This window comes from Hordeum vulgare, chromosome 2H, assembly GCF_904849725.1.
Source record: "Hordeum vulgare subsp. vulgare chromosome 2H, MorexV3_pseudomolecules_assembly, whole genome shotgun sequence".
Lineage (NCBI taxonomy): Eukaryota > Viridiplantae > Streptophyta > Magnoliopsida > Poales > Poaceae > Hordeum > Hordeum vulgare.
Window position 1 is genome coordinate 56,820,067 of NC_058519.1, and position 21,553 is coordinate 56,841,619.

At 41.7% G+C, this 21,553-nt stretch overlaps 1 protein-coding gene across 2 annotated transcripts; it reads left to right on the plus strand.

The window, feature by feature from the left end:
* The first annotated feature begins 416 nt into the window (after window positions 1-416).
* Window positions 417-17,618, plus strand: LOC123424922 (ferredoxin-dependent glutamate synthase, chloroplastic). 2 transcript variants are annotated; one of them, XM_045108608.1, is made up of 33 exons: window positions 417-872; window positions 1,574-1,886; window positions 2,275-2,717; window positions 2,867-2,998; window positions 3,573-3,671; window positions 3,768-3,838; window positions 4,635-4,731; window positions 5,910-6,002; window positions 6,096-6,241; window positions 6,787-6,946; window positions 7,634-7,744; window positions 7,822-8,037; window positions 9,127-9,284; window positions 10,473-10,602; window positions 10,794-10,852; window positions 10,950-11,055; window positions 11,271-11,367; window positions 11,970-12,085; window positions 12,175-12,372; window positions 12,481-12,591; window positions 13,376-13,615; window positions 13,842-13,940; window positions 14,763-14,858; window positions 14,945-15,142; window positions 15,212-15,286; window positions 15,417-15,545; window positions 15,628-15,726; window positions 15,935-16,077; window positions 16,168-16,261; window positions 16,337-16,575; window positions 16,651-16,729; window positions 16,818-16,901; window positions 16,988-17,618. In XM_045108608.1, exons 1-33 carry the CDS (start codon window positions 651-653, stop codon window positions 17,153-17,155), a joined length of 4,821 nt encoding a protein of 1,606 aa, XP_044964543.1. In that variant the 5' UTR covers window positions 417-650; the 3' UTR covers window positions 17,156-17,618. The 2 variants fall into 2 exon arrangements, with proteins under 2 accessions (XP_044964543.1, XP_044964542.1); XM_045108607.1 differs by having other exon boundaries at window positions 14,945-15,286.
* Window positions 17,619-21,553: the final 3,935 nt, after the last annotated feature.

Sequence of the window (21,553 nt, forward strand, 5' to 3'; positions counted from 1 at the left end):
TGCGGTCCACCGCCCCCATCCGTCTCCCCAATAATCACCCCTCTACAAAACGTCAAAACCCCTAAACCCCGGTCCAAAATCCCAGCCACCTCCCCTCCCCCCATCCAGAGGCCCCACCAAAAGCCGCCGCAAGCCCCACCCCGGTTTTAAAAACCACACAAACCCAACCGCGGCCACCCCCCTCCTCGCCCTCCCGTTCGCCCAGCGGCCCCTTTCCTGATCCATCCGCCCGGTCGCGGTTCCCTGCGCCTGCCCGTCGCTCGCCTCTCCGTGCGCCCGAGAGGCGCAGCAGCAAGCAAGCCGGCCCGCGCTCGCTCGTCGCCGTCTATAAACTACTCCCCTCCTCTCCTCCCCTCCGCACCACCCCCCATCACCCACCCACCCCTCTCCCCCTCCCCTCCCCTCGCCTCCCCGCGCCCTATCCTCTCCTCTTCCACACGATCCCGGCCTTGTCCGCTTCCGCATTCCCTCCCCACCACGCGAGCGCCGGCCCCTCCTATATCTACCTCGCTGCCGCGCGCCCCCGCAGCCGCGTGTAGTGGTGGTCGCGGTGGTGGTGGTGGTGGTGGTGGTGCTGATATCTAGCTAGAAGTTCCGGTAGGGGGGAACGACGACTCGCTCTCTCGCGTCGCGCGTGACCTGACCGGATCATGGCCGCCACGCTCCCGCGCGCGGTGGCGCCGCCGCCGGCGCTGCTCCCGCTCCCGCGCGCCGCGCCGCTGCTCCTCGCGGGCCGCGCCGCCGCCCGCAGGCTCCGGGCCAGAGGGGCCCGCACGCCCGCGCTCGCGGCCACGCGCCGGAGCTGGGCCGTCTCCGCCCGCGCCGTGCTCGACCTGCCGCGCCGCCGGGCGCCGCAGAAGCCCGTGCAGGAGGTATGTTCGCTTTGCTTCCCCACCCGCCGATCAGGTGCTCGTCTCGCGATTGGGTTTGGTTTCGAGGGTTGGGGTTTTCCTAGGTTCGGATTGCAAGGTGCGGTTATCAGATTGGTTTGTTTATACGAGGTCACGGGTCATGGTCTGTTTTGACGGATCATAGCCTTTTGCGCTGTAATATGTTTCTGATTGCAAAAAAAAAATCGTTGGGAAATTTGGGCGAGACCAGGATTCAGGAGTCAAGCCCAGGTATCTCCTGAGTCCTGACTACTGTATCGGGTGATAAGGTTCTATGTTGACTCCCTAGTTCATTGCATGTGCTAGTATTTTTTGGTACCTAGCTCATGATGATGCACTTGCATACTATCGCTTTTGTTATGTGGTGTTACTTTCACGAGATTTTTAAAGTACATAGTATGGCAAGTGCACAAAACACAGCGAATGCAGGTGCAATAAACAAGTGCGTGCTAATGAAAGGTTAGGTGACAGCTGTGGTGGTAGGTACTAATCACGATCAAGTTCCTGGAGTACGACATTGTGTAATGCATAGGTGGAGAATTTGGAAAGTACTACCAATTCTCCATGACCGTTCTGGAATGTGTTTGAATGGGCTCTGACCTGTGAGCTGTGACAGTCATGAGTAATAAACCATATGTGCTGTTCTTTATATTTGACATTAGGAATTGCTTTTTTTTTTTCAGGCTGCGGATTTGAACGATATCTTAGCAGAACGTGGAGCTTGTGGTGTTGGGTTTGTCGCAAACTTGAGTAATGAGCCTTCGTTCAACGTTGTCCGTGATGCTCTTACAGCTCTTGGGTGCATGGAGCACCGTGGTGGCTGTGGAGCCGACAACGACTCTGGTGACGGGGCAGGATTGATGAGCGGCATACCATGGGACTTGTTTGATGACTGGGCCAGCAAGGAAGGGCTTGCTCCTTTTGAAAGAACACATACAGGTGTAGGCATGGTCTTCCTTCCACAAAACGAGAATTCCATGGAAGAAGCAAAAGCTGGTAATGATTCTGATGCTTTACCACAATACGCCGCCCACATTGTGGATAATTTCTTGTCTTCCTTTTTTGCCGGGATTTTGTCTTTAAAGTGCGACACTTCCTAGTTTTATATGGTCCGAGATTTCTGCTTGGCGATGCATGTCCTAGTAAATCTGAGTCCGATCTCTTCGGACTCGTAATGCTGCCATACTTTGGTTGCAATGCCATCGTGGTGCTTGAAACCTATGCTTGGAAAGTTTTTTTGCAGGAAAAGTTTGTGCCCTTGGTATAAGAACTTTCCAAAAGGAATTTATTTATTTTGTATTGACAGTCAAATTACACATGTGATTTTTCAGCTCTACTGTATCACAACACACACAGCTTACTAAGAGTCTATTCATTTTTGCAGCTGTTGAGAAGGTTTTTACAGATGAAGGCCTTGAGGTTCTTGGCTGGAGACCCGTTCCTTTCAATCTATCAGTGGTAGGCCGCAATGCAAAAGAAACAATGCCTAATATACTCCAGATATTTGTGAGAATTGCGAAAGAAGATGACGCTGATGACATAGAGAGAGAATTATACATCTGCCGAAAGCTGATTGAGAGGGCTACAAAATCTGCAAGTTGGGCAGATGAACTATATTTCTGCTCTTTGTCAAGTAGAACTATCATTTACAAGGGAATGCTTCGATCTGAGGTTCTTGGGCAGTTCTATTTGGACCTTCAGAATGAACTGTACAAATCTCCTTTTGCCATATATCATCGAAGATTCAGTACCAATACAAGCCCTAGATGGCCTCTTGCACAACCAATGAGGTTGCTTGGACACAATGGAGAGATTAACACGATACAGGTTTACATTAACTTCTTCAACTTACTGTTAATTTTTACTCCCTGTTTCTTACATTATCGTTTAGTGTCTCCCTTGATGCTCGTCAAATGTTTGATACTGAAAGCTAGGCATACTTTGGGCATTACTCATAGTGTTCCTTTTCTTTGCAGGGAAACTTGAATTGGATGCGGTCAAGGGAAGCCACAATACAATCTCCTGTATGGCGAGGCCGTGAGAATGAATTACGCCCATTTGGTGACCCTAAAGCATCTGATTCAGCAAACCTTGACAATGCTGCTGAAGTACGAGACTGCATACCATTCATTAATATCGTAACATAAAGCATGCATTTCTTTTGCTTCTTGTCTGTACAACCACGACATTCACACGATTTTGCATACTTGTCAATACTTGAATATTCCAAGGCCTTTTGGGCTCTGTTGAACATGCTTAACGGAACATAACTCAGACATCTGTGAAGCTGTTACAAGAGATTAACAAATTGGCTTTTAATGGATACTTAATAAGATGTTACTTTAACTTGACTATTTTCTGCACCTTCACTTGCAGAGATAAAATGGACTGAAAGATAAGTAGTTTCGTAAATTTCAAACATACATGCAACATTTATGTTATTTTGAAGCAAAGCGTTTGAAATTTTGGGTAGCAAAGTGGTACTTTGTCTACTCGAATTAATGCTAGAAACACGCAAGTTGTTGCTAAGTGGCAATCTGACTTATCTGTCTTCACTGTACATAACAAATCATATATGCTATTCTTAGTGTGCATTGAGCACCCCCGCCTTTATTTAGAGTATGTATTTCTACCTTAATTACTGGTGTAATTGTTGAGTCATCACATCCTTTCTTGCACCAGTTACTTTTAAGAAGTGGTAGAAGTCCTGCTGAAGCTATGATGATGCTCGTCCCCGAGGCATACAAGAACCATCCGACATTATCAGTAAAATACCCGGAGGTATGGGATGCAAGTGAGCATATGTTGTGGGCATGCCATAATTAACTTACGCAAACAATTGTGTCCAATTGAAGCTTCTCTTGGTTTGTGTTTTAGGTAATTGACTTCTATGAATACTACAAAGGTCAAATGGAGGCTTGGGATGGGCCTGCTTTACTTTTGTTTAGGTAATATCTCGTCGATCTGTGATTTGCTGTTCTATATTTTTTGCTATTCTTTATTTTCTCATGTAAAGACAGTTTCTTTACTAGTTTGGTTAAAGTCATTTCATGCATTAGCAGGTTTTGCTTCCTTCTCACTTTGTCCCCCTGTTTCTGAATAGCCGTCATTTAGAAGTTCTGCAAAACAATCAAGGCACATATAGGAAAGACCACATTACTCCCTTTCATGGGGTTACTTGTTATTCTTGGGATGGTATGTTAGTCTACTCCATTGTAACAAGTGACATCAGAAATGGGCCAATGTTAGGGGAATACAAGGAAACAATGGCCCAAACCTATCTTGGAGACATAATAGCCTTAGGTCATAGCTAGTTTTTCTAGGCTTAAGTACGTATAACCTTTATTTAACACATTCAAGTTGGACTTGTAATTAGGAACCAAATTTGTGTGCTACAATGACATGTATTGGGGAAGGGAGCTAGTATATACCTAACTGCAGGAACTAAAAGATACGGCAAATAGGTGTTTAATTGCAAAGATGGAGAATCAGAACACATAGATGTTTATGTGCTAGCATCACAAGTTGTGGACAATATTTAGTTGTCGAAGTTGAAACCTCTGACATAGAAGTTTCCAAACATGTATTCGTCGTCAAACAGAGTAGGGAAAATAGCTGTAATTTTTCGTCCGTGCTGTGTTATTTAAAGCATAAGACATCCAAATGCTGTTTTCCCCAACTGAGTTATTTCTTGCAACAGAGTGGGCTAGATTTACATGTTCTCTTTTGTATACCTCTATGTAGTGACGGAAGGACGGTAGGGGCATGCCTTGACCGAAATGGGCTGCGTCCAGCACGCTATTGGAAAACATCAGATGGTTTTGTTTATGTTGCATCTGAGGTAGGTTCAAGTTACTTCTACTGTCTACAGTTTTTGTTTGGTTACAATGTTATCGTAGGGCGATTTTATATCACACATAAGTGAAGTGTCCATTTTGAAATTCTGAAATTGGAGCATTTGGTTTATCTGCCAATAACTTATTGCAGATATACTGACATCCTTCTATACCAAATCGCAGAGTTCAGATGTCACAAGCTAAACTTAATGTAATATTCAGTAAGTATTGTGCCTATTTGTTGAAGTGTTAGGTCTCACAGCTACACTAGGTGATTTAAGACAAATTATGAAGTTACTTGTTAGTGTTTGATTGCTATTTGAATGCAATGTCGCTCATGCATTTGTGGCAGCAAGCTTAAATGATCCTACATGGGTTTCTGTTCTTGCCTTTGTGGCGACAAATTCATTCTATGGTGCCAGGTCGTGTGAAACTTTGTTTGAATAAAGTTAGATACATTAATCTGTTTTTTGCGTTCCAAGACTTGACCTGGATGTAGGCATGTAGACTTGACATTTTAGCGTATTTTTGGGCTACACTTCTCAGCTGTTCTCTCATATTGTGCAGTACTTTCATCCTATTAGAGAGTATACGCAAACTTGAATTTTGGGCTACACTTCTCAGCTTGTTCTCTCATATTGTGCAGTACTTTGATCTGACTAGAGAGTACCCAGTACCAAGACTGAAAGTTGCTCCCTCCGTCTCAAAATAACTGTCTCAACTTTGTACTAGCTCTAGTACAAAATTGTACTAAGCTTAAGACACTTATTTTGGGACGGAGGGAGTACTTTTTTATGCTCCCTTTGTCTTGAATAAACTTCCTTCACACCAGATCCTTTGTTCTGCTGATGCTTATATTACTCAGAGAGTAAAAGATAAAACTGTTAGTTACCATACATGATGCTTCTTATGGTTGTAGTTTGACTAGTCTAGCTTATTAGATGTGAATTTATATTCTAGTAATACCTTTGACCATCTCTTGGGTAGTTGAATCTGATCTGATCAATTTCTAAAGCATGTCATTTAACTATATGCTAATAGTTGACTAAGTAACCTTGGATCACATTCTCAATTTTTTTTTGTTGTTGCGTGGAAACATTCTCAAATGTTCTACCAGAGTTTGGCAAGTATTACTTTGTAGGATTCTCACCAACTGACTAGCTGTATTAATGAAAATCTACAGGTTGGTGTTATACCGATGGATGAGTCGAAGGTAGTAATGAAAGGAAGATTGGGTCCTGGAATGATGATAACAGTTGACCTAGAGACTGGTCAGGTTAGAATAGAACAAAACAATCTTTTCCTTGTCTCGCCTTTGATCATCAGAGTCTTCTAAAATGTAGATTCTAAACCTCACGAGTCATCCCAGGTCCTTGAAAACACAGAAGTGAAGAAAAATGTGGCTTCAGCAAAACCCTATGGAACTTGGTTGCAAGAAAGTACACGTTCAATAAAGCCTGTCAACTTCCAATCCTCTCCTGTCATGGACAATGAAACAATTTTGAGACATCAGCAGTAAGAACCATGAAACATTGCTCTATTGAACTCCTCTTTACTTTTCTCCTTGTACTTATTTGCTTATGTTTTCCAAGAGTTAGCATGTATGTATGTATGTCTGGCAATATGCCTGATGCTTATGTTGAGAAGGTTGTCGACTTGTGGCTGACTATTTCAGTGATGGTATATTGCAATGCCTTCTGCTCTTTCTGTTTTGTTATGTAAACCTTTTTAAATTATATACATAAAATCGTTTGGGTCAACATATTGTATCCATAAAGAAGATTTCCACAGATTACATCATGGGATGTCTGAAGTAAACCTAGCTTGATACAGAAGTATATGGCATTTTTTTTCCTAAAGATTTCAGAAGATAAACCCCAAAAATGTTACTTTTGATCATGTCATGCCAAGAAATATATTGCCAAAGAATGTGGCTGATTTTAACGTGTGCTCCATGTCTACAACCTACCTATGTTGTTGTTTCAAACATTGTAAGAATTAGAGATATTTGATGGTCAGTCAGACCTGATGTTTAATTTAACGTTACTATATTTTTTTAGGGCATTTGGTTATTCCAGTGAAGATGTGCAAATGGTAATTGAAACAATGGCTTCACAAGGGAAGGAGCCAACATTTTGCATGGGCGATGACATTCCATTAGCTGTGTTGTCGCAAAAGCCACACATGCTCTTTGATTATTTCAAGCAGAGATTTGCACAGGTCAGTAAATCCTTAACATTTCAGTAATAGTGTTAAAAAAATCTAGGTTATGAACCTTCCTCTATTACCCTGAAATATTTGCACGATATTGGCAGTCCTTGCCAAAAAATTCTTACCCACAGTACAATTAGTTGGGAAAATCACATCTCCATAGTCACATTTCAAGGTTATTTTGAAGTAATAACTAATTACATCCAATCTTCAATCCATTCATTTATAGGATGACTTGATTTGACCCCTAAGCGCCTGATTGGATTGTCGTTTTCCACACTTTTACACCTGTAAAAGATACATACCTCAATCGGTCGTTTTCTTTTCCGGTTTGAAATCACATACGACTGGTGATATACACCCGTAAAAGTAATACGGGTGTATAAATTTACCCCCATTCCAAGCGGGGCCTAAGAAATACTCTCCATCTTCGTAGAAACATACCTTAGACGGTGTATATCTATATGGAGGTGTAAATCTAAGTACAATATATGATACTCAATAAGGAAGTAGACCGAACAAACAAGGGAACTTATTAGTGTGATCTCTACTTGCCAACTAAAACTGCACCAGCTGGACCTGCATGAACAGTGTGATTTATGCACAGCAGTAACGGGTCCTCATTTACAAATTATCTTATTAATCAAAGTCATGATGTCAGCTTTGTCTTATGAATGTATCTCACTCAATTTCTAGGTTACAAATCCTGCAATTGATCCACTCAGAGAAGGTTTAGTCATGTCTCTTGAAGTTAACATTGGTAAACGAGGCAACATCTTGGAGGTTGGCCCTGAAAATGCTGACCAGGTTAGTTAGTTTTGAAGGTAATGATTTGACCTGTATTCTTGGGGCATTATTTAGATATCATCTTATTGACTTCTCAGGTTACCCTATCAAGTCCTGTGCTGAATGAAGGTGAACTAGAATCACTATTGAAGGACCCAAAATTGAAGCCCAAAGTACTATCGACATACTTCAATATCCGTAAAGGTCTAGATGGTTCCCTTGAGAATGCAATTAAGGCTCTTTGTGAAGAAGCTGATGCTGCTGTGCGGAGTGGTTCTCAACTTCTTGTGCTTTCCGATCGTTCTGAAGCACTTGTGAGTAGCTTCTGACTTCTTAATGTGTTAACACAGATATCTACAGCAATCTTTATGCTCCTTGTTTATAGACTCGAACTATATTTTAAGTAGCTTTCATATTTTTGTTCACCTTTTTTTTATAATGGGTAAGAAGCAGTGAATGTGCTTGGTTTGAACTTAAATTATTTTTTACTTCGCTCCATAATGGGCAATACTGATTTCTAGAAGTGTACCAGATCCAAATAAATGTATGCTTACCATCTACATCTATGGTGCACCAGTACAGTACTTAAACAAAATGATCTACTGGTACCTCGATAAGTATCAGTTAGTTACTATTCATGGGCTACCTTTGTCTAATTATGCATCCACCAGGAGCACTATTCACTATATATGGTAGTACTCTATATAATTTGAAGGGCTGGACTACAGCTCGGCGCTTAACGGACGACCTGTCCTAGTTTGGACTTTTGGTTGCGTTGGCTAGTGCATGATTCTTAACATGGTATCGGAACCTAAGGTCTCGAGTTCAAATCCTGTCTTTTGCAGTTTATCCAAAAATTAACCTAAGAAACTTGATTTATACCAAACTGGACACTGGATATCACAATGTCTTTATTGTCACAATTTATGTACACATAATTGTGCAAAATAATATAAACACCTGCGCATCAATATGATATGCCTATAATGATTGATGCATGTAGATGTACATGGTAGCTTCTTGTTGGTGACACCGTTATATGTGTATCCTCTTCACCTCATATTAGCTGTCTCTATCTTGGAAGTATCATTGAAATATCCAGCTTCCTTCATGAACAGCCCTTAGCTTCTTGTCAAATGTCTGATCGGCTGTCTTATGACATTGCTTGCCATATCTAGTAATATGATTTCCACTTTTAAACTATTTGGTCTTGTGACTAGAAAATACAGACATTACTTTTCCTGGCATACAGATACTTAAAAACATCACAATCTAGTTCTAGGTTATGAAGCCTTTATTTTTTGTCAACTTCAGAATCTCTCTTGTCCGATGCAATAAACTACGGAGATAGATTTTTTTTTTACACACTTCCTGTATTGTAATTAAATGAATGTATAATGTAGGAACCCACACGGCCTGCCGTCCCAATACTTTTAGCTGTTGGCGCCATCCACCAGCATTTGATTCAGAATGGCCTCCGCATGTCAGCTTCAATTGTTGCTGACACTGCTCAGTGTTTCAGCACCCATCAATTTGCCTGTTTGATAGGATATGGAGCCAGGTATGACTTTCATTTTTAAAAAGATTTGTTCAGTACAGCTAGATCATTACGTATGTCCTCTTCACTTGACATTCTGATCCAGCATAGATGAATATATAAACTCCCACTCCGTGTTAGTTTATTAACATGATTATTAAACCAGCATGACTGTTGAATACATACAATGCAATCAGGGTGGACTAATGTCAGCCATCACTTTTGGTTGCTTATGTCTTTGCATGTCAACTTTTTGCAATATATATTTATGATTTCTGTCTTCAGATATCCAATACTCCCTCTGTTCCTAAATATAAGTCTTTTTAGAGATTTCACTAGGAGGCTACATACGGAGTAAAATGAGTGAATCTTTACTCTAAAGTATTGTCTATATACATTCGTATGGTTTCCTCTAATGAAACCGCTTGAAAGACTTATATTTAGGAACGGAGGGAGTACTATCTTATTCCAGGATGACATGGCAAATCTTCTGGGAGTACTATCTTATTCCAGGATAAAACATCAAACTGATTCAAGTTTTTTTCCAGAAGAAACTAATTCCCTTTTCAAGCCAATGCACCATAGCCACTTGGTAACTGGGCGTGCAGTTTGGACTTGCAGAATGAATCTTTGAACTACCAAAACGTCTTATACTCCCTCCGTCCAGAAATACTTGTCATAGGAATTGATGTATCTAGATGTATTTTAATTCTAGATACATCCATTTTTATTCATTTGTGTGACAAGTAATTCCGGACGGAGGGAGTATTTAGGAATGGAGGGAGTAGAACATAGGACAACTTAAGTCCTCATACTAAGCTGTCAACAAACAATGAGAATACCCTCAAGGCAGTGCTTCTGTGTGGTTCTTTTCTGTGAAAAATGGTAGAGGAGGAGCCTTACTGAAATATCTGAATCATCATCCAAAAGAAGTACAGAGTTAGAGGAAGAAAGGATAAAAATAATTCAGTTAGATGAAGCAGCCACGATAGGTAGAGGAATTGGACTTCGTGCAAGTTTAAATTGGCAAATTAGAACCAATTTACTGGGAGGGATTTCTTGAAGATCCAATCATTCCTTTGGTTCTTCAGCAACTTGTAGTTAGAACTTATATTCAACTGTGCACATTCTCCAGGAACTATTTAGTTCTCAAGTTACAATGTTGTGTCAGTTGCTAGATTTATTAACATTCATTCTTATGTTGCACATTAGTGCTATATGCCCATATCTGGCATTGGAAACATGTCGGCAATGGAGGCTGAGCAACAAAACTGTCAATTTGATGCGAAATGGCAAGATGCCCACAGTGACCATCGAGCAGGCCCAAAGAAACTTTATCAAGGTATGTTTTCTATGGCTTGTAAGTTGTGAGTTTTGACTAGTTTGTTGCATGTTGTTGCGCTGCTGCCCCTACATGTGTGAACATAGTTGGACTCAGTACTACATTTGTGCATTAATGCTGTAGTCGATCGTTCAAGTGTGATCTTTTGTGTTCCATTTTGCATCTGTTATTAATTGGTTTATGTTTTTCAGGCAGTAAAATCTGGCCTGCTCAAGATACTCTCAAAAATGGGCATATCCTTGCTCTCAAGGTTTGTTTTATCTTTGCCATCCAGTGTAATTTAATAATGTTGCCAGTATGTTGAAGTACTTCTGCAATTGTTTAATGAGTCCACATCTTTCGGATAGTTACTGTGGAGCTCAGATCTTTGAAATATATGGTCTTGGCCAAGAAGTTGTCGACCTTGCGTTCTGTGGGAGTGTATCGAAAATTGGAGGACTCACCCTTAATGAGGTAATTCACAATTATGCATATAGTGATATAGTCGTGAGTTTTTCAACACCTTTCGTTTCGGTATCGATATTCTTGTTGACCTGGTACATCGTCTGTCTAGAAGAGTGTTTAAATAGATTAACACTTGAGTTGGTTCATGTACCTTGTTATCTCTTTTGAGACTGTTACCTACTGATAATTCTCCATTTCTTGTATTCTATCCTTTTCTTGTAAAGCTGGGTCGAGAAACACTATCATTCTGGGTGAGGGCTTTCTCAGAAGATACCGCGAAGAGGCTGGAAAACTTCGGATTCATCCAATCCAGACCTGGAGGTAGTATCTCTTTCATCATCTGTAACAAAAGTTAGGTTTTGTGAGTTGGGTGCCTGTGTTCTGCCAGTTTTCATTCAGCATGATTTTTTTAAAATAAAATGACATCAACTACTGACCTGAGATCTGGCTGCGGCAAATTGTATGTGAAATCAACACATATAAAGGTCACAGCTACTTGAGAAATCTATGTTTCTCTTGAGTCCTACTTTTGACTCACCAATAGCAAAGTGTCTTCATGGATCCTCTCGTCTCTTGTTAATTTGTTTCGTTGAGAAGGATGTGTACTGGAGGGGCCCTTGGTGTTCTGGGTGTTGTTTTTCAGGGGTGCACGATTGCAATGTTCGGATTTGTCCTAGTCAACCAGGGATAAAAAATGCTTACATCTTAACGTGATAGCTAAATCCATTTATCTTTTTTAGCGTGATAGGTACCAAGGTATGTCCATGTAATGAATACTAACAATACCTACTCCTGACTCCTCTGTAAAGTTACACTTATTGTTGCTGAAGAAGTTGCATTTTAATAAATTTGTCAAATCATATGCAGTGCAATATTATCTTGCCGTTTATTACTGAAATAACATGGTGCTGCTTCCTGAATAGGTGAATTTCATGCAAATAATCCTGAGATGTCAAAGCTGCTGCACAAAGCAATTCGTGAAAAAAGTGATAATGCATACACCATCTACCAACAACATCTTGCAAGCCGTCCTGTCAATGTTAGTTGTGCTTATCTTCACTTAGCAGGTGGGCAACCTGTAGAATTTTTCGTTATCACCTTTGGTTTACCATATCTTCTACGCTGCAGGTTCTTCGAGATCTTGTAGAACTAAAGAGTGAAAGGACGCCTATTCCTATTGGCAAAGTTGAGCCTGCAACCTCTATCGTTGAGCGTTTTTGCACAGGTGGAATGTCCTTGGGCGCTATTTCCAGAGAAACCCATGAAGCTATTGCAATTGCAATGAATAGGATAGGTGGAAAATCTAATTCAGGAGAAGGTGGTGAGGTGGGTCATATAACTATCCATTAGAAAAATAAAGCTATTTACTTATGTCAAGCAGCTCCAGTGGAAACTGCAAAATAGAGTTGCTTATGGACTTGCTTACTTTTGCAGGACCCAATCCGCTGGAGTCCCCTTACAGATGTTGTTGATGGATATTCTGCGACACTTCCTCATCTCAAAGGTCTTCAGAACGGGGACACCGCCACAAGTGCCATTAAGCAGGTGCAGCAGCAACTGCTTTATTTTGCACTTTACCTTGGCTATTATGTATATGATTTTGATGCAGATTAGGCTTCTTTACTCAAAACCATGACTAGGATGGATTCCTCTAATTATCACTGGGAGATTACCACACTCTCATAATGGCTACATTATCAGTTATTCAGTAAATACTGAGTAGGATTCCACTCAATTTTGTTATGATACCGGTTAAAAAGAGCACTTTGAATACCAATGCTGTGAACAAGCCCAAACTTTTTTGAGATTAAGTTATGTATCATTCTTGTAGATGAACTTGTTTGGTAGCCAATTCTCCTTCAACATATGGGGAAGTTCACACACTGTTGAATATGCTTTTTCCCTGTAAAATGGTACAAGCCTTTTCAGGCCAAGATTACCTTGGCTACTGTAACTGAATAAAATTCGGCACCTGCACTTCTGTCCTGGATGCACCTGTTTCCAGAATGGATTGGAGGTCTATCAGGGCTGGTTATGTGCAGGGTGCTAGGGCCATATGGCAGTCAGCACCCAAGGCATTTCTCAAACATGAAACTTTGCAGTGGCAGCATATCCAAATTTTCCTTGTAGATTATTGTACTGCTTTTCTGAAAAAGGAAAGAAGCAGGAGCATGTTTTGGTACTTTCATTCTGCACTGTAGTATCTAACACGTAGGACGCATATTGTCCACCTCTTTCTTTACGTGTCCCGAATCAAAGGCACACTATATCCACTTTCCAGTGGGTCGATATATTTGAGTTGGTTCTCATATGTACTATCCTTTCACAGGTTGCGTCTGGACGTTTTGGTGTTACACCAACATTTTTAGTTAATGCTGAACAAATTGAGATAAAGATTGCACAAGGGGCTAAGCCTGGTGAAGGGGGTCAACTTCCAGGGAAAAAAGTCAGTGCATACATAGCTCGGTTGAGAAACTCCAAACCTGGCGTTCCTCTCATATCCCCACCACCACACCACGACATCTATTCTATCGAGGATCTCGCGCAGTTGATTTTTGACCTACATCAGGTTTGTTTTGCACAACTACTTGTACAATATCAACTACAGTAGTAATGCTGGTGCTAAGTGAAAACTGATATAGCTTTAAAATAAGTTTTATGTGTGTGACATAAGAATTAGAGTCCTTAAGCTGTCTATATGTCAACCAGCAGTGTTGTTTAATTATTGATTTCTTTGAGAAGAAAATCCATTTATTGTTACTAATCAAATATTTAATTCATATGTGACTGGGCAGATCAATCCTAAAGCGAAGGTGTCGGTAAAGCTTGTAGCTGAAGCAGGAATTGGAACTGTAGCCTCTGGAGTATCTAAGGCAAATGCAGACGTAATTCAGGTAGATTAAACATCAATTATTTTAATAAGTTAGTTGATTTAGCTGATACCATCATTGGACGTAGATCTGTATCCCTTAAGTGGTATGCTCTTGTGGTTTAGTGTTATTCTACATTTTCTTTGTGCCCTTAACCTTTTGCTGTAAGGTGCTATCTGCTAAGTTGGCCCTCATGAGGCTATGTAAACCGGCTTCTGGTATTTCTTAGACATTGCTATTGCGGTACTTGTCCTGTAACAGACATCACTTTGTAGTGAATTATATGCAATAATCTGTTAGGACGTAGATCTGATACCATCATTGGACATAGATCTGTATCCCTTAAGTGGTATGCTCTTGTGGTTTAGTGTTATTCTACATTTTCTTTGTGCCCTTAACCTTTTGCTGTAAGGTGCTATCTGCTAAGTTGGCCCTCATGAGGCTATATAAACCGGCTTCTGCTATTTCTTAGACATTGCTATAGCGGTACTTGTCCTGTAACAGACATCACTTTGTAGTGAATTATATGCAATAATCTGTTAGGGATCTTTGGGTGGAAAATCCCAGAAATTGACTAAAATCCCAAAAATATAGCTATGGTTATTGCACACGCAGACACCATAAGTTATGCAACCACTTATCAAGATGCCGATTTAGTTAATGAATTGGACAAGCACATTAAACCTGATGGATTACATCATTTAAGTCTCTTGAGACAAACCATGGTATAAATTCTTATTTAATTTGTTGCTAGTGGTTTCATCCGAAGTCTACTGTACTCATGGGTGAACTAGAGGTTTATTAATACATATTTTGGTGATCTAATATTATCATTTTATTATACAGATATCAGGTCATGATGGTGGTACTGGAGCTAGCCCAATTAGCTCAATCAAGCATGCTGGGGGTCCTTGGGAACTTGGTCTTACAGAAACACACCAGGTTTCTACATTTAATTGTTTGACATAATCAGTTTCTTTTAATGCCAAATCATTTTCTTTCTTCTAAAACTAGTTACCTTCCTCCAGACACTCATACAAAATGGACTGAGAGAGAGGGTGGTACTTAGGGTGGATGGCGGATTCAGGAGTGGGCTAGATGTCCTTTTGGCTGCTGCCATGGGTGCTGATGAATATGGTTTTGGTTCTGTAGCTATGATAGCTACCGGATGTGTCATGGCACGCATTTGCCACACAAACAATTGCCCAGTTGGAGTTGCTAGTCAGGTAGTAACAGCACAACTGATATTTTTATTTGTCTTGCTTGGTTATACCTTACACTCTATGCTCCTGCAGAGAGAAGAGCTACGCGCTAGGTTTCCTGGCGTTCCTGGTGATCTTGTGAATTACTTCCTCTTTGTTGCGGAGGAGGTATGACATCACCGGCATTACTAGTGCCTTTTCTTTTAACCACTTCCTGTGCTTGATTTTGCAAATTTGGTCATGCATTTTTTTGTAGTAACCATGACTCATATTTCAAGTACTCATGCTTATGTTCCAGGTACGAGCTACATTAGCCCAGTTGGGTTATGAGAAACTGGATGACATAATTGGGCGAACAGATTTACTTCAGCCAAAGCATATCTCTTTGGTGAAAACACAGCACATTGATCTTGCATACCTATTAATGGTATGGAGTTGATAGCTTTTCTCATTTGAGTTATTGGCATTTCATGCCTATCTTGTTATATTTACTGGCGTTCTCGTTTCAGAATTCTGGATTACCCAAATGGAGCAGCTCTCAGATAAGGAGCCAGGACGTCCACTCTAATGGCCCTGTTCTTGACGAGACAATCCTTGCGGATCCTGAGGTAATGTTTTTGATAGCTTTTCTTAGTTACATCGATTAACAACTGTGCTCCTGAGCAGATTGTGTACACCCAATATTTTTTTGCTCGGGAACAAAGAACTGTGATGTTGATCAATAGCTATTGTTGCCTTAAAGTGAAATGCATAGTTACTAGGAACCAAGCTCTGCTGTATGAAGCATTACTTAAATTGTATAATTGTATTTTGCAGGTATCCGATGCAATTGAGAATGAGAAAGAGGTTTCAAAGACATATCCAATTTATAATGTTGATAGGGCTGTTTGCGGCCGTGTAGCTGGTGCCATTGCTAAGAAGTACGGAGACACAGGCTTTGCAGGCCAGCTGAACATTACGTATGTCAACTACTTTCTTATCTGCATAATTCTGTGCCCTTTAACTTCTATTGTGAGAAGATAGGAAATAAAGAATTTCAAACATTTCAGGTTCACCGGTAGTGCAGGACAGTCCTTTGGTTGTTTTCTGACACCTGGCATGAATGTTCGCCTAGTAGGAGAGGCCAACGATTATGTGGGAAAGGTACTGAATGCTCAACTGGACTGAAAATACTGTTTGACCAGCAGCTTTATAATGCTTTCTATTTCATTTTCACAGGGTATGGCTGGTGGAGAGCTGGTTGTAGTTCCTGTAGATGATACAGGATTTGTTCCGGAGGATGCTGCTATAGTTGGGAATACTTGTCTGTATGGAGCTACGGGTGGTCAAGTATTTGTGAGAGGCAAGACAGGAGAAAGATTTGCAGTTCGGAATTCTCTTGGGCAAGCAGTGGTCGAGGGCACAGGAGATCATTGCTGCGAGTACATGACTGGTGGATGTGTAGTTGTACTCGGCAAGTAAGTACACAGTCTGCATTTTCCCCACTTTATGTATTACCCTTCTTGTCCTGATATATATTTCTCAATCCACAGAGTTGGAAGAAACGTTGCAGCCGGAATGACCGGTGGCCTAGCCTACATGTTGGATGAAGATGATACACTAGTCCCAAAGGTACACAAATTTGAAATGTCTAGCTATACCTTCAGCTGACCTGTAGCATTTCACATCTCAAGATTATAACGTGCAAGTGTTTTAATAGGTTAACAAGGAGATTGTCAAGATGCAGAGAGTTAATGCTCCAGCTGGGCAGATGCAGCTCAAGGGCTTGATTGAGGCCTATGTTGTAAGTCTAGTGCACTCTTTGAATGTTTAGTGCCAGGATTGGCCGCTGCCCATGTTCTTATATTTTGGATGTCCCTTTTTTAATAGGAAAAAACGGGCAGCACGAAAGGTGCTAAAATTCTGAGCGAGTGGGAGGCATATCTGCCACTCTTCTGGCAGTTGGTGCCACCCAGCGAAGAAGACTCTCCTGAAGCTTGTGCTGAGTTTGAGAGAGTACTTGCCAGGCAAAAAACAGCTGTACAATCTGCTAAGTGATACTAGCCAAAGCCCAATCGCCAAAATGATCAAAGCTAATCGGAGGGAAAGCGTTCTTAACTGCGATACTTGAAAGTGATCTTCTCAGACCGCGGTCCTTCTGAAGCACTAACGTCACCAAAGGCTGCAATTTTGTGGAAGCTCTGTCCAAGGCATCTTCTGGAAACGAGCTTGCAGATTCCGTCGAGGATTCTTCTGCAGAGTCTTGCAACCTAGGCAACCACCCCTGTAAATTGGTTCGCTGACGCTAGGCTGCAAGGCCCGGCCCTGTTGAACTGCTGCTTTCTTGTACAGGATTCCTGGCTTCGCTGTGTAATTATATTTTTTGTTCTGGACACATTAGTTCTTATATTTATACCCGTCCTGTGGTGTAGGCATGCGAGTGGCATGTGCTTTAGTTCAGTACAGTATAAATAAAGTGTATGATGAAGTAGGACATCTCAGATGTCGATATTCGGTGGAACTGTTTTCCTTTTTCTTCAAGTTCTATAGGGCGGGGGTTATTCCTCCTTTTTGAAAAAAAAGTCATATAGGGGGTCTTCCTCTAACGATTTCCATTATTAACTTGGTGATGGCGCTGCGCCACTGAGGTTTGAGGTTTGATGGTGTGTGAGAAGAGAGCGGGAAAGCTCGCGGCTATGGTTTCACCTCACAGTGCCGTGCCCAGCTCAAGGAAGCTTTTCCACACGCTAGCCATATAGCCACCGTTCGAGGTGGTTTGTGAGTTGTGTTAGGGAGGTAAACCACTGTTATTAGGTGGTTTGTGAGTTGTGTTAGGGGAGTGCTGGGTGCACCGGCCGAAACTTTTGACCGTCACACACGAGCCATCAGATCGAACCATGTTAGACCGTAAGATTAAACCATGTAAAAACCGTAAGATTGAACCATGTAAAAAAAATCGTCGATAGTAGCAAAAACAAGCTTTGGTTGTAGCAAAATTCGGCCCCAGATACAGCAAAACCATGGTTGTAACGAAAAAAAAATGCCGATGGTGCGTGGTAGCAAAACAAAATGTAGGTTGTAGCAAAAAGCGTACGTCGTTGTAGCAAGAAATTGACATCGGCGATGCGTTGTAACAAAAATCCGGCATGGTTGTAGCAAAATGAGATGCAGATTGTAGCATCATAAAAGGTGCTTGTAGTAGGGAAGTGCTGGTCGGAGCAACGTCGTCGTCCTCGAACTGTCGCCGTCGGTGGTGCATTGTAGCAAAAGAAGTGCCGATTGTAGCAAAAGCTAGCATGGTTGTAGCAAACAATGAACGCCGACTATGTCTTGTAGCAGAACGAGACGCCGGTTCCAGCAAATTGCTACACTGATTGTAGCAAAAGCTAGCATGGTTGCAGCAGAAAACAACACGGTTGTAGTAAAAATGGTTGCTGGTTCGAGCAAAAAAGAACCAATGCAGCAAAACACATGACAACCGTCGTCCCTCCTCGCCCTAACACCATCCTAGCCTATGTAGCAATCTGAAAAGACTGTAGCACAACGTGAAACTAATTATAGAAAAAAATTCCGATGCTGGTTTGTGCAATGAAGCAAAAATGCAAACATAGCCGACCCACCCAACACACCTGGCCCAGTCGCTTCTGCGTACAGAGGCGAGTGAGCGAGGGGCGACCGGCCGAGCGCTCGGCCGGTCGTCCGCGGGATACGTTTCCCATTGTGTTAGGCCATGTTCCATCAATCCCCTCACCACAAGGATTGAAGCGGATTGGAAAGGTTCGAGGGGGATTTTACTTCTTCAAGCGCTGCCTATCCGAACAAGGCCTTAGGGATTTTGCAGGAGGGTGGCGTTTTGTACGGGGAGGTCATGGACGCCATCTCACCTCTCCTAGGTGATCTTGCATTAGGCGCTATATAGAAAGCAATGAACTGTAGATGTAGATAATTGGGAGCTCGTGACGAAGGAGCAACAAATCCAAAAGAAAGGACAATTGAGGCGTTTGAGCGTTGCATGAACCCCCCTCGATAGAAGCAAGGAGGCCATGCCCCATGTGAACACGGTCAGGCTGTTGCGATGTCGGCCTTGGTCGCACTCACCGATGCTCCTTTTCCACGTCAATCGTCAAATGAGGATATCATCTCCATGACTATGGCCCAAGACCAAGATTGACTCCCTCCTCCGGTCCGTGCTGCTCCAACCTTCTTCGAGGATGATTGGACTTGGCCTCCCGCCCCCTTCCGAGATGTTACTGATGTACTCTCCTATTTATCGACGAAAGATACACAATATTTGCATACACACGAAAAAAAGTAACAAAGAAAGAAAGCCATGTTGCAGAGAGAATTGCCATGCTCCAGCAGAGAAAGTTGCCACATATGTTGAGGAATTTCCATGATATAGCTTAGAGAATTGCCATGCTCCAGCAGAGAAAGTTGCCACATATGTTGAGGAATTGCCATGATATAGCTTAGAGAATTGCCAGACTACGGATTTAGAACATGTCGATTCTGCATCACAGAGAATTGCCATGATACACAAGGAGAAAGTTGCCACTTGTTGTCATGCTACAACGGAGAAGTTGCCACCATGTTTAGGAATTGCCATGCTGCAACACAAAAAAATGCCATGTTATAGCTTAGATAATTAAATGTAAAAAAGCTTGAAAACACAAAATCCGCCATGCTCTAAATAGCCACCTATTCAAGATCTATGTAGGAATCAACATGCTATATAAGAGGTGAAAATGCCAGCTTTTTAGAAATTAACATGCAATGTTATAGAGTAGATAACACTACTGAAATTCAGAAATTTGCCGTCTGCCAAAGCGGACGGCAAAGGGTGCAACCACGGACGGCAAAGGCTTTGCCGTCGGTCAGCAGACGGCAAACTAGACAGTAAAAAAAATCCGGTGAAGAGGTTCTTTGCCGTCAGCTTTCCCAAAGCGGACGGCAAAGAATCTTTGCCATGAGGGGGCAGACGGCAAATTAACTGGGACGACAAAGGGTGCAACGTCCCCGTTAAGTGTTAACGGCAGACCTTCTCCCTTTGCCGTCTGCCTCCCCTCCTTTGCCGTGTGGGGGCAGACGACAAAGAGGGGAGAGAGAGGGGGCAGATTCGCCCCCTTTGCCGTCTGCCTCCCTCCTTTGCCATGTGGGGGCAGACGGCAAAGAGGGGAGAGAGAGGGGGCAGATTCCCCCCTTTGCCGTCTGCTCACCCCCTTTGCCATGTGGGGGCAGACGACAAAGAGGGGAACCAGCCCCTTATTTATTTATTGTTTGTTATATCCAGCATTTTTAACAATAATCAGGATATATATATATATATATATATATATATATATATTTGACATAAATAAATTTCTTTCCGTACTCATAACCATATTAAAATAACCTCTTATATCCAGCTTTCAAGTTGCATCCACGTGCATACAAAGTTTCATATATTACACCAGTTTCATCCACGTGCATACAAAGTTACATATATTCATATACTACAATAGTTTTAATACAACCCATGGTACAATAAATCATCTTCAAGCATTCCATCAATATTTTCCAAGCTTCCCGTGAAGTGAAGGTAATCTGCAAAATGACAAATAAGAAAGTTAGAAGAATAATACTAGATGAAGTAGTGTATATATAGGTTATTTCGGAGAGAAATTAGCTAAGTATAGACCATTTAGGAGCTAACTAAGCTAATTATGTCATTTAGGTGGAACCCTAGCTAACTATAGGTCGTTTCGGAGCTAACTTGGGTAAAATAGGTCATTCCGGAGCAAACTATGCTTATTAAGCCATTTTTGATCTAGCTAGGCTAATTATAGGCCATTTAATACCTAAGTTAGGGGCAATAGGTCATGTTGCAGCTACATAAGCCTTATTATGTCATTTAGGAGAGAACTTAGCTAACTATAGGTCATGTTTTATTAAATAGACCATTTAGGAGCTAACTAAGCTAATTATGTCATTTAGATGGATAATTAGCCAATTTAGGCTTTGTTGGATGAGTCTAAGCTACGTAGAATAAGAGAAAGAGAAGAAGAAGTAAAAGAAGGAGGAGGACGAGGAGGATGAGAAGGAGAAGGAAGAGGAGAAGAAGAAGAAAAGAAGAAGGAGAAGGAGAAGGAGGAAGAAGGAGGAAGAAGAAGGAGAAGGAGGAGCTCCTTCTCCTTCTTCTCCTCCTTCTCCTCCTTCTTATCCTCCTCCCTCTCCTTCTTCTTCTCCTCCTCTTCTTCTTCCTTCCTTTCATTTTTCCTCTTTCTTCTCCTCTCGTCCCCTTCTTCGGGCTAAATTGGCTAAGAATGCCTTTTTGGAGCTAATTATGTCATTTAGGAGAGAACTTAGCTAAGTATAGGTCATGTTTTATTAAATAGACCATTTAGGAGCTAACTAAGCTAATTATGTCATTTAGATGGATAATTAGCCAATTTAGGCTTTGTTGGATGAGTCTAAGCT

Coding starts and splice junctions, on each gene's coding strand:
- LOC123424922 (XM_045108607.1), top strand. CDS start 651: ATGGCCGCCACGCTCCCGCGCGCGGTGGCGCCGCCGCCGGCGCTGCTC. Junction 7,745..7,821: donor GCCCTGAAAATGCTGACCAG/GTTAGTTAGTTT, acceptor TTGACTTCTCAG/GTTACCCTATCAAGTCCTGT. Junction 9,285..10,472: donor TTGATAGGATATGGAGCCAG/GTATGACTTTCA, acceptor GTTGCACATTAG/TGCTATATGCCCATATCTGG.